Source organism: Rhinopithecus roxellana, chromosome 3 (genome assembly GCF_007565055.1).
Source record: "Rhinopithecus roxellana isolate Shanxi Qingling chromosome 3, ASM756505v1, whole genome shotgun sequence".
NCBI classification, from domain to species: Eukaryota; Metazoa; Chordata; class Mammalia; order Primates; family Cercopithecidae; genus Rhinopithecus; species Rhinopithecus roxellana.
The window spans coordinates 149,102,531-149,118,448 of NC_044551.1; the positions used below are offsets into that span (position 1 = coordinate 149,102,531).

At 43.3% G+C, this 15,918-nt stretch overlaps 1 protein-coding gene across 2 annotated transcripts in view; it reads left to right on the plus strand.

Annotated features, from left to right (window-relative positions):
- The first annotated feature begins 1,829 nt into the window (after positions 1-1,829).
- Positions 1,830-15,918, plus strand: part of RAD50 (RAD50 double strand break repair protein) — an 89,576-nt gene continuing 75,487 nt past the window's right edge. For both annotated transcript variants that reach the window (XM_010359992.2, XM_030927223.1), the window contains exons 1-2: positions 1,830-2,296; positions 4,734-4,817. In XM_010359992.2, the coding sequence (XP_010358294.1) occupies positions 2,168-2,296; positions 4,734-4,817 (213 nt within the window). In that variant the 5' untranslated portion in view covers positions 1,830-2,167. The remainder of the gene's footprint in view (positions 2,297-4,733; positions 4,818-15,918) is intronic.

Genomic DNA, 15,918 nt, shown 5'->3' on the forward strand with positions numbered 1-15,918 from the left:
TCACCTCCTACTGTGCCACCAGGTTAACAGGCCAGGTATGCATACTGGTCAGTGGTCTGGGGGTTGGGGACCCCTGGGCTGCAACATGGATGAACCTTGAGGACATTATAAGTGAAATGAGCCAAGTCACAAATAGATAAAAGCTGTATGATTCCACTTATATGAGGTACTTAGTAAAAAATTACAGAGACAGAAAGTAGAATGTTGGTTGTCAGGGGTTGGAGGATGTTGGGAGGAGAGGGTTATTGTTTAATGGGTAGTTTGTTTTGCAAAATGAGATTTGTAGAGGTTGAAAGATGGTGACGGTTGTACGTGAGTATACTTAACACCACTGAAACGTACACTTAAAAATGGTTAAGATAGTAAAAAAAAATTTTTTTTTTGAGATAGAGTCTTGCTCTGTTGGCCAGGCTGGAATGCAGTGGCGTCATCTTGACTCACTGCAAGCTCTGCCTCCTGGGTTCATGCCATTCTCCTGCCTCAGCCTCCCAAGTAGCTGGGACTACAGGTGCCTGCCACCAGACCCAGCTAATAGTTTGTATTTTTAGTAGAGACAGGTTTCACCGTGTTAGCCAGGATGGTCTCGATCTCCTGACCTCGTGATTCACCCATCTCGGCCTCCCAAAGTGCTGGGATTACAGGCGTGAGCCACCATGTCTGGCCAAGACTGTAAATTTTATGTGTATTTTACAATTTTTAAAATGAAAAAAAGGGCTTTAGTCTTTTCCCATTGTTTTATTACATTTGCTTTGCCAAGTAAGACATTCCTATATAATTTTAATGTTTTCTTCCATTAGTTATTTTAAGTATGTTGTAATAACTGACACTTTCAGGGTTTTAAAACCTGGTACAGCAAGAGACTATTTCTCACTCGTCTTCCCCACTTGCATCCTTTGGCACATAAAATTTATGTACTAGGTTCTGTAAATTATTTGCTTGGGATTGTGTGACTGGAGAAACATTTCCTACATTTTTCCAAGGCAGGCAGAGGCCAATTATACCACTACAGTAATTCCAAATTTTTGTTTCATTTAAATGTCCTCCACTATTGTTTCAGTAATTTTTATATATGTTCCTCTAGGCCCTTGCATGTGATATCCCTCCATTAAGTTTGTTTCCAAGAAAGCAATATTCTCAGTTACTTCTGAGACAGATAACTTCTCTTTCCCTTATTTGTAAAGATATCTATTGCTGGGAGCACTGATCGGAATGGATTACCTCTACATTCTTCGTATTTGCAGACTGCTTTTAGTTTTAGTTGCCAGACTTTTGGTCTCAAACACGTCTTTACACTAAAAAATTACCGGGGACCTCAAAAAGCGTGTACGTGAGTTATAATTATCAACATTTACTCAATTATAAATTAAAATTGATATTTCTAAGCGCAAGGAATACACACGCGCACGTTCCATGAAACACCACTGCAATGGCGTCATCACATGTTATGTGATCACTGGAAATTACTATACGAACATTAGAGAATGAGAATGAAAAGGAAAATAGTTTGGACATGAACGGACCACCTTCCTGGGTCTCCAATCCACACCACCCCTTCCCCCTATTCCAGAAGTCCCAGTGTCAAGCTTTGAGAAGCGCCATCCGTCACAGGTTTTGGTCTTCCCTTCCAAAAGTCAGTACTTCTCCAGGTTGCCCATCCCCAGCAAAGATCTGGACGTCCGCTGCCCCTAGCAACAGCACCTTGCACCCGGCACCCGGAAGTCGGAGGTGCGCACGCACGGCGGGCTTCCGATTTCCCGGCGTGCCCTAGGAGTGCGGCGTGGACGCGCGCGGGCCTAGAGACCCACGTGACCCACAGGGCGGCCGAGGCGGGACGCTGTGAGTGCGCGCGGTTGCGGGGTCGCTTTGCGGCTACTGCTTTGCGGCTACTGCTTTGCGTCCCCGGCGGGCAGCCCGGGGCTGGTTCCCGCCTCCGCTCTCGCCACCGGCGGGAAAAGCAGCTAGTGTGGGAGGAAAGGCGCCATCTCCCGCCCCATCTCTCCCGCTCTTGGCTGGCCGGATCTTTTGGCTGTCCTGTGGCCTCGCTCCCCGCCCGGATCCTCCTGACCCTGAGATTCGTGGGTCTCACGTCCGGTGCACGCCCTGCTTCGGCCTCAGTTAAGCCTTTGTGGACTCCAGGTCCCCGGTGAGATTAGAAACGTTTGCAAACATGTCCCGGATCGAAAAGATGAGCATTCTGGGCGTGCGGAGTTTTGGAATAGAGGACAAAGATAAGCAAATTATCACTTTCTTCAGCCCCCTTACAATTTTGGTTGGACCCAATGGGGCGGGAAAGACGGTAAGTCTTCAGTAGCCGCCTTCAGTTTACAGGTCGCTACATTTTCCGGAGAATAAAATGGGGAGTTCAGAACTCTCCTTAGGAAGACAAGCGTCCCTAGGGCTCCACAGGTGTAGGCCCTTAAAGTGCCTCGGGGCGTGGCCTGTCGGCTGCAGCGACCTTAGGAGTTAGCCTGAGGCAGTCCCTGCAGGATGTTGGTGCCTGTCCTGGGGACAAGGTTTACTTAAGGATCCCACGAGACAGCTGTCGCAGCTCACTCAGAGTTCAGTTCCCACTGGATGCCCTTTGGTCTGTATTGATGTTTTTTAACGCTGTCTCCTTGCTTTCTAAGCATAGCATTCACTACCCAGTAGTTGTCCCATACAAGAATTCTTTTAAAAGTTATAAAGTGATATATATATGACTAAAGAGTTTCCAGGTATGCCAACTGTCCAAGCATGATACATGGAAAATAAATGACTTGACTTAAAAATGTAACTGATATAGTGGCGCGTAACTTGGAAAACTTTTGTTCTTAAAACCCAGTCAGCAATTTCAAGTTGGTGCATGACTGACATTTCTTTTAAAGCCCTGGGAATATTTAGAAATTTGAATGGAAAGAATAACCAAGAGGCATTTTGGTCAGGAATAGTGGCTTTAGAAAAAGCAAGACAGTGTCAGTATAGCAGGGAGAAGAGTCTAAAGGAAGGATTTGCGAAGAGTGTAGAAAGAGAGAAGGTTGAGAATTGAATGTCAAACTTGTTTACTTCTGTTTTTGTGAAAATGTTATTTGTTGAATGCTTGTTATGTACTTAGCGTTGTACTAAATACTAGCAGAAGGGAGAGTAGTACTGTGTAGTGTATATGAGGACTGGCTGCCTCAATACACATTTTTTGCTTCGTTTGTTAGTTGACTGTTGGCAGTGACCTCACTGCTCTGTGCCTTAGTTTTCTCATTCATAAAATGGAGATTAAAAATGGTTTCTACAGCTGGGCGCGGTAGCTCACGCCTGTAATCCCAGTACTTTGGGAGGCCAAGGCGGGTGGATCACCTGAGGTCAGGAGTTTGAGACCAGCCTGGCCAACATGATGAAACCCCATCTCTAATAAAAATACAAAAATTAGCCAGGCATGGTGGCGCACGCCTGTAATCCCAGCTACTGGGGAGGCTGAGGTGGGAGAATCGCTTGAACCCGGGAGGCGGAGGTTGCAGTGAGCCGAGATCATGCCATTGCACTCCACCAGCCCAGGTGACAGAGCAAGACTCTGTCTCAAAGAAAAAAAAAAAAAAAGAGTTTCTACAGGCTGGGCTCGGTGACTGACGACTGTAATCCCAGCCCTTTGGGAGGCTGAGGCTGGAGGATTGCTTGAGCACAGGAGGTCAAGGCTGCAGTAAGCCATGATCATGCAGCTGCACTCCCTCCTGGGCAGCAGAGTGAGACCCTGTCTCAAACAAATGAGAAGTTTTTACAGCCTAGAGTTAATGTGAGAATGAAATAAATATATGTAAGAGTGCTTAGTACAATTCAGTACTTAACTGTTAGCCATTCTTATTATTAACTTAAATTAGTTTATTTATTTATTTATTTTTTTTTTTTTTTGAGACGGAGTCTCACTCTGTTGCCCGGGCTGGAGTGCAGTGGCCGGATCTCAGCTTACTGCAAGCTCTGCCTCCCGGGTTTACGCCATTCTCCTGCCTCAGCCTCCTGAGTAGCTGGGACTACAGGCGCCTGCCACCTTGCCCGGCTAGCTTTTTGTATTTTTTAGTAGAGACGGGGTTTCACCGTTTTAGCCAGGATGGTCTCGATCTCCTGACCTCGTGATCCGCCCATCTCGGCCTCCCAAAGTGCTGGGATTACAGGCAAGAGCCACCGTGCCCGGCCCCAACTTAAATTAGTTTAAAGGGTTTCAGTTGAATTATTTTTTTCCCAAGTAACAATTCTTCATATTAGGATAACTTCTTAGTTATATAGCATTTCTGTGAACTTACAGCAATGATTCTTTTTGAGGCGGAGTCTCGCTCTGTCGCCCGGACTGGAGTGCAGTGGCCGGATCTCAGCTCACTGCAAGCTCCGCCTCCCGGGTTTGCGCCATTCTCCCGCCTCAGCCTCCCGAGTAGCTGGGACTACAGGCGCCCGCCACCCCGCCCGGCTAGTTTTTTTTTGTATTTTTAGTAGAGACGGGGTTTCACTGTGTTAGCCAGGATGGTCTCGATCTCCTGACCTCTTGATCCGCCCGCCTCGGCCTCCCAAAGTGCTGGGATTACAGGCTTGAGCCACCGCGCCCGGCCAATTCTTTAAACACTTAATCAAATCTTGATTACAGGTTTTATAATGTCAGATTTTATCCATCTTTTATAGTTTCCATGATAAATAATATTTTCATAATGAATTCATATTTTATGATAAACTTCTGTGATTCTCTTATAACAAAGTGATGTAATTTTCTGTTTCTTCAGACCATCATTGAATGTCTAAAATATATTTGTACTGGAGATTTCCCTCCTGGAACCAAAGGAAATACATTTGTACATGATCCCAAGGTAATGGTGCTAGTACAATGTTGTATTTTTATAATTATAAAAATGATAGTAGCTTATTGTAGAAAACTTGGCATTGAAGAAGTATAGAGATGCATTCAGCACCCAGTAATAATCATTGTTGACATTTTCATGTATTTTCCTCCTCCTTTAAATACTGTTTTATATAGCTGATGTCATACTCTTAACTTTGTATGCTGGGTTTTTTTTTCCCAACTTAACCTTATCATGAAGTCCCGTGTCATTAAAAAACTATCATCTGGGTGTTTGGTATGTGAATGCTTCTTTTAATCTTTATACTGTTTTGTATGTCTGAGATATTTTCTACCTAAAGTTCATGAACACTTTAATAGTTCTATAATTTTCTTACATTAAAGTGCTTTCAGTTTTTCATTAAAATGTACCATGATAAGCCAGGCATGTGGGTGTGTGCGGGTACTCCCAGATAGCTCTAGAGACTGAGATGGGAGGATTGCTTCAGCCCAGGAGTTCAAGGCTAGCCTGGGCAATATAGTGAGACACACTGTCTAGAAAAAAAAGTACCATGATAAAAATCTTTGTGTATGAATCATTGTTTGAATTATGGTGTTTATACTATTAGTGTATGTAAGGACATAGAATTTGGTCTATAGGTTTGTTTTTGCACATATAGAAATGAAACAACAGTACATATATGTGTGTATAGATATAGTTTATTTGTTTTTAGTGGGATCATGTGCCTCTCTCGCTGCTCCCTGACCCCAGTTCCACTATGTTTTTGTTATGTGTTCTTCCAAGATTTTTTCTGCTTATGAAACCATGCCTATGTGAGCATATAAATGCATTCACACATACATACTTTAGCACATTAATATAATTTTATACTTCTATTTTATTGTTTTTAGTTACTAAATTGTATTCCATTGAGTTTATATCTTACAGTTTATTAACTGACTCCCTGTTATTATTTGTTTCCACTTTTGTGTGATTAAACTCTGTAATTATGAAAGTATTTATGAATTTTCCTCTTAGAAATGTAATAGTATTTAGTACATTTACTGAGTCCTCTCTATAATGACTATTTCCCACCTTCTTTCTCCTTAAATTTACAATCTACTTTCCTTAATTGATGATCTTGCTTTGTACTTGATTGAGAAATAGGAAGAATCAAATGAAAATTCTCTTATTTTCCAATCATCAAATCTACAAAACTAGTGTACATATTGTTTTTTCTTGTCTGTTAAGGATAAATTATTTCTTGTTTTGTCTAAACATCTTGGAGGCTCCTTGGAGGGTAGATCTCATTGATCCATCTTATCCACCCAAGGATTTTCCCCTTCAGTTTTTCCTTCCCTCTCCTGGATCAGCAGTTTCTCTTGTTGGATCATTCACATCAGCATGTAAACATGCTCTGAGAGCTCTAGTCTTCAAATAAAAAACTCTCCCTTTACTCCAATTCACCCTTTAGCCATTACCTTTTCTCTGTTCCAATATATAGCAGAATTCATAAGATTTGTATGTACTCATCGCCTTTACTTCATTGACTCCCATTTTTCCCTCAGTCTACTCCATTCAGGTTTTCTTTTCCTCCACTAAAAGTGCTCTTGTAAGGTTACCGATAATTTCTATGAGCCAGATAGAGTGGTCAGTTTCTAATTCTCATTAACATCTCGTCAGATTTGACACAGTTGGCTATTTCTTTTTTAAAAAATATTTCCTTCTTGGCCGGGCGCGGTGGCTCAGGCCTGTAATCCCAGCACTTTGGGAGGCCGAGACGGGCGGATCACGAGGTCAGGAGATCGAGACCATCCTGGCCAACCCGGTGAAACCCCGTCTCTGCTAAAAAATACAAAAAACTAGCTGGGCGAGGTGGTGGGCGCCTGTAGTCCCAGTTACTCGGGAGGCTGAGGCAGGAGAATGGCGTAAACCCGGGAGGCGGAGCTTGCAGTGAGCTGAAATCCGGCCACTGCACTCCAGCCTGAACGACAGAGCGAGACTCCATCTCAAAAAAGAAAAAAAAATTCCTTCTTGGCTTTTGTGACACTATAATCTCATAGTTTTCTTCTTTCTCACTGGCTATACTTTAGTCTTTGTTGGGTCTACCTTTGCTTGATTTCTTTCTTTTTTTTTTTTTTTTTTGAGACGGAGTCTTGTTCTGTCACCCTGGCTGGAGTTCAGTGTGGCATGATCTTGGATCACCGCAACCTCTGTTGCCCGGGTTCAACCTATTCTTGTGCCTTAGCCTCTCGAGTAGCTGGGATTACAGGTGGTGCCACCACACCCGGCTAATTTTTGTATTTTTAGCAGAGACGGGGTTTCATCATGTTGGCCAGACTGGTCCTGACCTCCTCACCTCAGGTGATCCGCCTGCCTTAGTCTCCCAAAGTGCTGGGATTATAGGCTTGAGCGACCACGCCCAACCTGCTTGATTTTCTAAAAGCCAATGTGACACAAGAGTTGACCATCTTTGCATTAACCCTCTTCCCTATCTCTCTTGGATGAGCTTATTCAGTCTAACGGCTTTAAGTACTGGTTATGTGCTGGTAACTCCCACATTTATATATTTGACTCTGACTTCTTTCCTTAGATCTAGACATATATGTCTAGCTGTTTGTTTGGATATTTAATGGGCATCTCAAATTTAACATGTTCAAAACAGAACTCTCGATTCCTTGTACGCACTTCCTGCCTACATTCTCAGCTCTGTTACTACCTCAGTACCCGACCCCCACCAGTTTTGTAAATGATGTCATCATCCATACATAAGCAATTCTTACTTACCTTTCTAAAATATGTCAGAATTTGTCTACTTCATTCCATCGGCCACTGTGTTCCTGTTCCAAGCCACCATCATATTCCCTTTCAACTATTAGAATCGTCTCCTAACTTGTTTTCCTGCCCTCATTCTTGAAGCTCTCTCTTTTTCACAGAGTAATCAGAGTTGTCTTTTTAAATATTCATTCAAGAAGGAATGAGTTGTTCAAAATCTGGGAGGAAGACATTCTATTCAGTCTAGATGCAGAGTCACTGAGCATGGTTGATGTGTTCAAGGAATCACAAGGAAGAAAAAGGGAAAATGGTAGAAAGTGAAGTTAGAAAGATAGAAGGGACTAGATCCTGTAGGTCCTTGGATTCTAGTCTTATTTTAATAGGAATCTGTCTATTAGGAGATTTTGAGCAGGGAAAGGACATGATCTGATTTATGTTTTAAAGTGCTCAGTCTGGTTGCTGAGAGAAGACTATCTGTAGGTAGCAAAGGTAGGAGGGCAGAGACAAATCTTTAAGAGGATTTTGTGATGATTCAGGTGAGAAATATAGGTGGCTTGATTAAGGTAGTGGTAGAATGGTGATAATTGTTTGGATTTAGTGTGTATTTTGAAAGTAGAACCAACAAATTAGCTAATGGTTTGGATAATGGTGTCTGAAAGAAGTAAAAGCATCAAGCATTAACTCCAAAGTTTTTGACTTGAACAACTGGATAAAATAGTTTTGTCATTTACTGTAATAGGGGCACTGTGGAAAAAAGATTTGAGTGGATCTGGTTTAAACATGTAAATTAGGGATATGTGTTAAATATCCGAAGGAGGCCGGGCGCGGTGGCTCAAGCCTGTAATCCCAGCACTTTGGGAGGCTGAGACGGGCGGATCACGAGGTCAGGAGATCGAGACCATCCTGGCTAACACGGTGAAACCCCGTCTCTACTAAAAAATACAAAAAACTAGCCGGGCGACGTGGCGGCGCCTGTAGTCCCAGCTACCCGGGAGGCTGAGACAGGAGAATGGTGTGAACCCGGGAGGCGGAGCTTGCAGTGAGCTGAGATCCGGCCATAGCACTCCAGCCTGGGTGACAGAGCGAGACTCTGTCTCAAAAAAAAAAAAAAAAAAAAAAATATCCGAAGGAGATGTCCAGTTGGCAAACAGAAGTCGTTCAGGAAAGAGATTAAGACTGGAGAAAGAAAATTAGGAATCATTAATGTATACAGGTAGTTCTACATGGTTAACTTTTAAAGCCTGATGAGATCAAATAGAGAGTGAATATGGAAAAGATATTCAAGACCTGAACCTAGAGCACTAGAGCCGACAAAGCCTTTAGAAATTGGGAAGAGGAGGAGAAGCTAGCAAAAGATAGTAAAAGAGCAATTAGTTAAGTAAGGAAAACTGAGAGGGTGGTGTCTTGGAAGACAAGAGAAATAAAGTGTTACAAGGAGGAAATCATCAACTGTGTAAAATATGTTGATAGCTCAAGAAAGAATAGGAATGTTTGGATATGTGGAGTCCTTTGTTGCTCTTGACAAAACCAGTTCCAATAATCAGAGAAAAGATAAGGAAGTGAAACAATTATTTTACACATTTTGTTGTAAGTGGACACAGAGATAGGACAGTAGCTGAAGAGGTTTACAGGATAAAGGAAAGTTTTGTTGTTGTTTTGTTATGTTTTTAAAAGCAGGATATACTAGAGTATTTATAGACTGTTGGGAGTGACTCTGGACGGAAACATTGATGCAGGAGAGGGGATAATTACAGAGTACAATCCTTCAGTAGGCAAAAAGAGATAAGATCCATTGCCCAACCGGAGAGGATACCAGGAACATCACTGTTATGCATTGTAACAGGGATGTTAGGCAGAGTATATGATTGGAAACTTTAGTGGTGAAAGAATGAATAAGTTCTCTTGCCGGGCGCGGTGGCTCAAGCCTGTAATCCCAGCACTTTGGGAGGCCGAGACGGGCGGATCACGAGGTCAGGAGATCAAGACCATCCTGGCTAACACGGTGAAACCCCGTCTCTACTAAAAAAATACAAAAATCTAGCCAGGCGAGGTGGCGGGCGCCTGTAGTCCCAGCTACTCCGGAGGCTGAGGCAGGAGAATGGCGGAAACCCAGGAGGCGGAGCTTGCAGTGAGCTGAGATCCGGCCACTGCACTCCAGCCCGGGCGACAGAGCGAGACTCCGTCTCAAAAAAAAAAAAAAAAAAAAGTTCTCTTTTGATTGCTTCTATATTCTCAATGAAAAAAGAAATGAAGTTACTGGTTGAGATTGGCAGAAGGGGTTGATTGAGCCTAGAAAACATAGAGTAGTTTTTAACCTCAATGAGTAAATCGATTAAGGGAGGTGTTCTGGGATTACATGACAGTGTCAGGGGTTTTGTGAAAATTTAAAGAGAGACCAGCCAGTCATGATTATGTATGTTTTTTCAGTCTTGTTCAGCCCAAGCACTGAATAAGTTGGAAAGTTGCGTTTATCCACGGTTGGGGATTTGGTAAATACAATGAAGGTAATGAGAAGCAAGGAATTGAGTACTGATGTGGTTTGGATTTATGTCCTTCCAAATCTCATGTTGAATTGTAACCCCCATTGTTGGAGGAGGGGCCTGGTGGGAGGTGATTGAATCATGGGGGTGGATTTCCCTCTTGCAGTTCTTGTGATAGTGAGTGAGTTCTTATGAGATCTGGTTGTTTAAAAGTGTGTAGCACCTTCGCCTTCACTCTCTTCCTCCTGCTCTGGCCATGTAAGATGTGCCATCTTCACCTTCGCCTTCTGCCATGATTTTAAGTTTCCTGAAGCCTAGAAAAGCCAGTCGTGCTTACTGTACAGCCTGCAGAACCATGAGCCAATTAAACCTCTTTTCTTTATAAATTACCCAGTTTCAGGTATTTCTTTGTAGCAGTGAGAAAACAGACTAATACAGAAAGTTGGTACTGAGAGTAGGGTATTGCTATAAAGATAGCTGAAAATGTGGAAGTGACTTTGGAACTGGGTAATGGGCAGAGGTTGGAACAGTTTGGAGGGCTCCAAAGAAGACAGGAAGATGAGGAAAAGTCTGGAACTTCCTAGAGACTTGTTAAATTATTTTGACCAAAATGCAAATAGTGATATGAATAATGAAGTCTAGGCTGAGGAGGTCTCAGATGGAGATAAGGAGCGTACTGAGAACTGGAGTAAAGGTCACTCTTGCAATGCTTTAGCAAAGAGACTGGCAGCATTGTGCCCCTGCTCTAGGAATCTGTGGAACTTTGCACTTGAAAGAGATGATTTAGAGTATTTGGTGGAAGAAACTTCCAGGCAGCAAAACATTCAAGACGTGGCTCGGCTGCTTCTAACAGTATAGCTCATATGTGTGAGCAAAGAGATCTGAAACTGGAATTTATATTTAAAAGGGAAGCAGAGCATAAAAGTTTGGAAAATGTTCTGCCTGACCATATAGTAGAAAAGTAAAACCCATTTTCTGGGGAGGAATTCAAGCCGGCTGCAGAAATTTGCGTAAGTAAAAAGGAGCAGAATGTTTAATAGCCAAGACAATGGGGAAAATGGCTAGAAGGCATTTCAGAGACCTTCACAGCAGCCTCTCCCATTAAAGTACACTGCTCCCTGTATTTCAGCCACTCTAGCTCCAGCCATGGCTAAAAGGGCCCCAGATACATCTCAGGCTGCTGCTCCAGAGGCTGCAAGCTATAAGCCTTGGCAGCTTCCGCATGATTTTAAGCCTGTGGTTGCACAGAGGACAAGAGTTGAGGCTGGGGAGCCTCCACCTAGATTTCAGAGGATGTATGGAAACGCCTGGATGTCCAGGCAGAAGTCTGCTGCAGGGACAGAGCCCTCATGGAGAAGCTCTACTAGGGCAGTGCAGAGGGGAAATGTGGGGTTGATCCCCCACATGGTGTTCCCAATGGGGCACTGCCCAGTGGAGCTGTGAGAAGAGGGCCACTATCCTCCAGACCCCAGAGCTTGCACTGTGTGCCTGGAAAAGCTACACACACTCAACACCAGCCATTGAGAGCAGCTATGGGAGCTGAGCCCTGCAGAGCCACAGGGGCGGAGCTGCCCAAGGCCTTGAGATCCCACCTCTTGTGTCACTGTGGCCTTCATATGAGACATAGAGTCAGAGGATATTATTTTGGAGCTTTAAGATTTCGGATCAAGAGGTCAGGAGATCAAGACCATCCTGGCCAACATGGTGAAGCCCCGCCTCTACTAAAATACAAAAAATTAGCTGGGCGTGCTAGCACGCACCTGTAGTCCCAGCTACTCAGGAGGCTGAGACTGGGGAATCACTTGAACCCAGGAAGCAGAAGTTACAGTGAGCCGAGACTGCCACTGCACTCTAGCCTGGTGACAGAGCGAGACTTCGTCTCAAGAAAAAAAAAAAAAAAGATTTGGCTGGGCGCAGTGGTTCATGCCAGTAATTCCAGCACTTTGGGAGGCTGAGGCAGGCAGATCACGATGTCAGGAGATCGAGACCATCCTGGCTAGCACAGTGAAACCCCATCTCTACTAAAAATACAAAAAATTAGCTCAGTGTGGTGGCAGGTGCCTGTAGTCCCAGCTACTTGCGAGGCTGAGGCAGGAGAATAGCATGAACCCGGGAGGCGGAGCTTGCAGTGAGCCAAGATCACGCTACTGCACTCCAGCCTGGGTGACAGAGCGAGACTCTGTCTCAAAAAAATAATAATAATAATAAATAAAAATGTAATGACTGCCCAGCTGGGTTTTGGACTTGCTTGGGGCCTGTAGCCCTTTGTTTTGGCTGATTCCTTCCTTTTAGAACATGTATATTTACCCAATGCCGGTAGCCCCGTTGTATCTTGGATGTAATAACTTGTTTTGATTTTACAGATTCATAGACCAAAGGGACTTGCCTTGTCTCAGATGAGACTTTGGGCTGTGGACTTTTGAGTTAATGCTGAAATGAGTTAAGACTTGGGGGACTGTTGAGAAGGGATGATTGTGTTTTGCAGTGTGAGAAGGACATGAGATTTGGGAGGAGCCAGGGGTGGAATGATATGGTTTGGATTTCTGTCCTTCCAAATCTCATCTCAAATTGTAATCCCCAGTGTTGGAGGAGGGACGTGGTTGGGATGATTGGATCATGGGGGTGGATTTCCCCCTTGCTGTTCTCATGGTAGTGAGTAAGTTCTCATGAGAGCTGGTTGTTTAAAAATCTGTCACAATTCCCCCTTTACTCTTTTCTTCCTGCTCCGGCCATTTAAGATGTGCCAGCTTCCCCTTTGCCTTCTGCCATGATTGTAAGTTTCCTGAGGCCTCCCCAGTCTTGCTTCCTGTACAGCATGTGGAACCGTGAGCCAATTAAACCTCTTTTCTTTTTTTTTTTTTCTAAAATGAAGTCTTGCTCTGTCGCCCAGGCTGGAGTGCAGTGGTGTGCTCTTGGCTCACTGCAAGCTCCACCTCCCGGGTTTACGCCATTCTCCTGCCTCAGCTCCCAAGTAGCTGGGATTACAGGTGCCCGCCACCATGCCCGGCTAATTTTTTATATTTTTAGTAGAGACTGGGTTTCACCGTGTTAGCCAGGATGGTCTTGATCTCCTGACCTCATGATCCGCCCGCCTCGGCCTCCCAAAGTGCTGGGATTACAGGCATGAGCCACCGCACCCAGCTACCTCTTTTCTTTATAAGTTACCCAGTTTCAGGTTTTTTCTATAGCAGTACAAGAATGTACTAATACAACTATAATCTTAATATATTGACTTAATCCTCCTGTATGTAATCAATATCTCATCGTTGCATCAGGGCTCTAGCACCCAATATGGGCTGACTCCATCCCTGTATGCCAGTCTTCCTTACCCTGTATAGGCTCTGACTCTTCATTCTGACTCCCTCACAGGATGCTTTCCTGTTCTGTATAGACTTTGACTTCCGGTGCTGGATCACATCCTCATTCCCCAGCCTTCTCTGATACCAGGTGACCTCTTACAGGGATGCAAACTGTACTCTGTGACCTGAATCTCCCCAGATCTGTGTCACTGAGAGGGTCACTCTTCCCAGTCTGATACTTTATACCAGGCGGCTTCTTGCAAGAATGCCCTTTCTACTCTATGATCTGACTTCCCCCTAGCCGACTTATCCCTCATGTGGGCCCCCTTCTCATCATTATCAGACTCTGAATCCACATGCTATTCCCTGGCGTGGACACTGCTTCTGAGCTGGATCCTCCCTATTCGTGGATTCCTCTTTCATCCTGCTGGAACTCTAATACCATTGGACTCTTGAAACTCTGTGCTAAGCTCTTTCCCCATGAGGGTACCCTTCTCAGCCTACTCAAGCTCATTTATTCCACTCTAGGCTGAGTTTTAGGTGCCTTAACCTTCAGCTGGCATGAGCACACACCTTCTTCTGCTCCACCTAATGGTTTTACAGCTAGATTGTTTGGAGAAAGAAGGGTTTTTCTTATTTTTTATTTTATTTTATTTTTGATAGAAATTGTTCTGAAGTATAATACACATTTCTTTGTTTTAATAATTCAATCTAAATTACACTTTTTGAAGTGACTCTTCTTCAATAAGAGTATCAACAACAATGTGGTGATAGAAATGCTACAAGATAGCCCTTGCTTGAATTCTGTTTACTAATTTGATGTTTGTCAGGTAGCTAGGTTCTCGAAAGGTAGATACCATGGAGAACGAATATATGTGTATTTGGCTTTCTAGTCAGGAACAGTGTAAACAGGTTAATTTTTTGCTGTATAAATACATAGTTCCTTGGTTTAACTGCTGTGGATTAAACCCTCAGCAGAACACTCTCCTTATGATGAAATGACAGAGTCCAGTCTCTGGGCTTTCAAAACTTTATACTGACCTTTGGCCACCTCCTCATTGAAATGTCTGTATCCTAAGAGGCTGTTTCTGAGTAGCCACTTTACCTCCATCATCAATGCTAAAACCCTTGTCCAGGCTGCCTTCCTATCTCTCCTCAATTACTCGCTGCTTCATGTCTTGACTCAGTTTACTCTGTTCACCCTAAAGACAAAATAATTCTTCTAAAATGCATATCTACTTCATGCAGTTCCCCTGGTTCAAACCATTTAGTGCCATCATCTTAAGTCCAGAAGCCTTACCATGTTTAGAAGGCTGTTAATTTCTGAAACGTTTTATGATGATACTCCTCTTTTTCCTACTTTCTATGCCAAACATTCTGAAATTTCTGTAGTCACGTAGTGACTCAGATCTTTTCATCTGGTTAACTCCTACTCATCTGTCAGGTTTCATTTAAACATTCACTTCCTTTAGAATACCTTCCCTGAGCTCTCCTAGATAGGTTAGATGCCCCTGCTTTGTACTCCCAGATTATCCTGTACTTCACTTATGATGGTGTTTAGCATACCTTCTCTACATTTAACCTATCTTCCATGCTCCAGAGGAAAAAAGTCTATCATTTTGAACCAAAACAACACATGAAACCTGCAAAGTGCCTGTAAATATTTGTTGAGTGATTAATTGAATTAATATCAAAGTTAAATTCATGCCAAGAAGTTATTAAAAAGTCAACAAAGAATATTTCCAGATTTTTTTTTTTTTCCAAAGCAGAATCCAGTACTTCTGATTTGGGTTGCAACAAAATAATGAGTGTCACACTTATACTCTCAAGATGAATAACTATAACACTGGAAAAGTATGTGAAACAACTGTTTGCAGGCATTGGACAACAGATAATGCAGGGCTATATTATTTAAGAAAGGAAAAACATAAAAGGTGATTCTGCATTCATTCCAGCTTTCTACCTAGGAACATTTTGTAAACTTTGGCACATGGAATTGGAATCCAGTAGAGAGCTGGGCAGAATTGGGCATCACTAGGCAGATGAAACAAAGATAGAATTTTGGATTTGCTAAAGTGACTGGAAATTGTAGAGCAGAGTACTGAAGTAGGGTTGCTGTGCAGAGATGGTGTACCAGAAGTCTGCATAAGGATCTTTTGAGTCTTTGGCCAGATACTAAGCTGTCCATATATAGGATGAGATGTAATGAGGGCTAGCAGAGAACAACTATCAAGGTGGGAAGTGGGGCTGTGAGTGGTGTATTCTAAAGGTCACACAGTGCTGCAGGACATTTGAGTCCTGATATGCCAGAATGGAGTGACCTCGTGGAACTCTCCAGTGTTCACTTGAGACCTCAGAAAGGCCCACCTAACAAATACTGAAACCAAGTTTTGATAGAATCAAGCTGAGTTGCCAGTAAATCAACGGGCTGCTAGAACAAAACTCAAGACTTTTTAAAGGAAGTCTGCTCAATCCAGGCTCTCAATGTGGCATCTATAATGTGCAGAATATAATTTTAAAAATTAGTGGGAATATGCAAAAGAAAATGTGGTCTACACCGGAGAAGGGAAAAGTGAG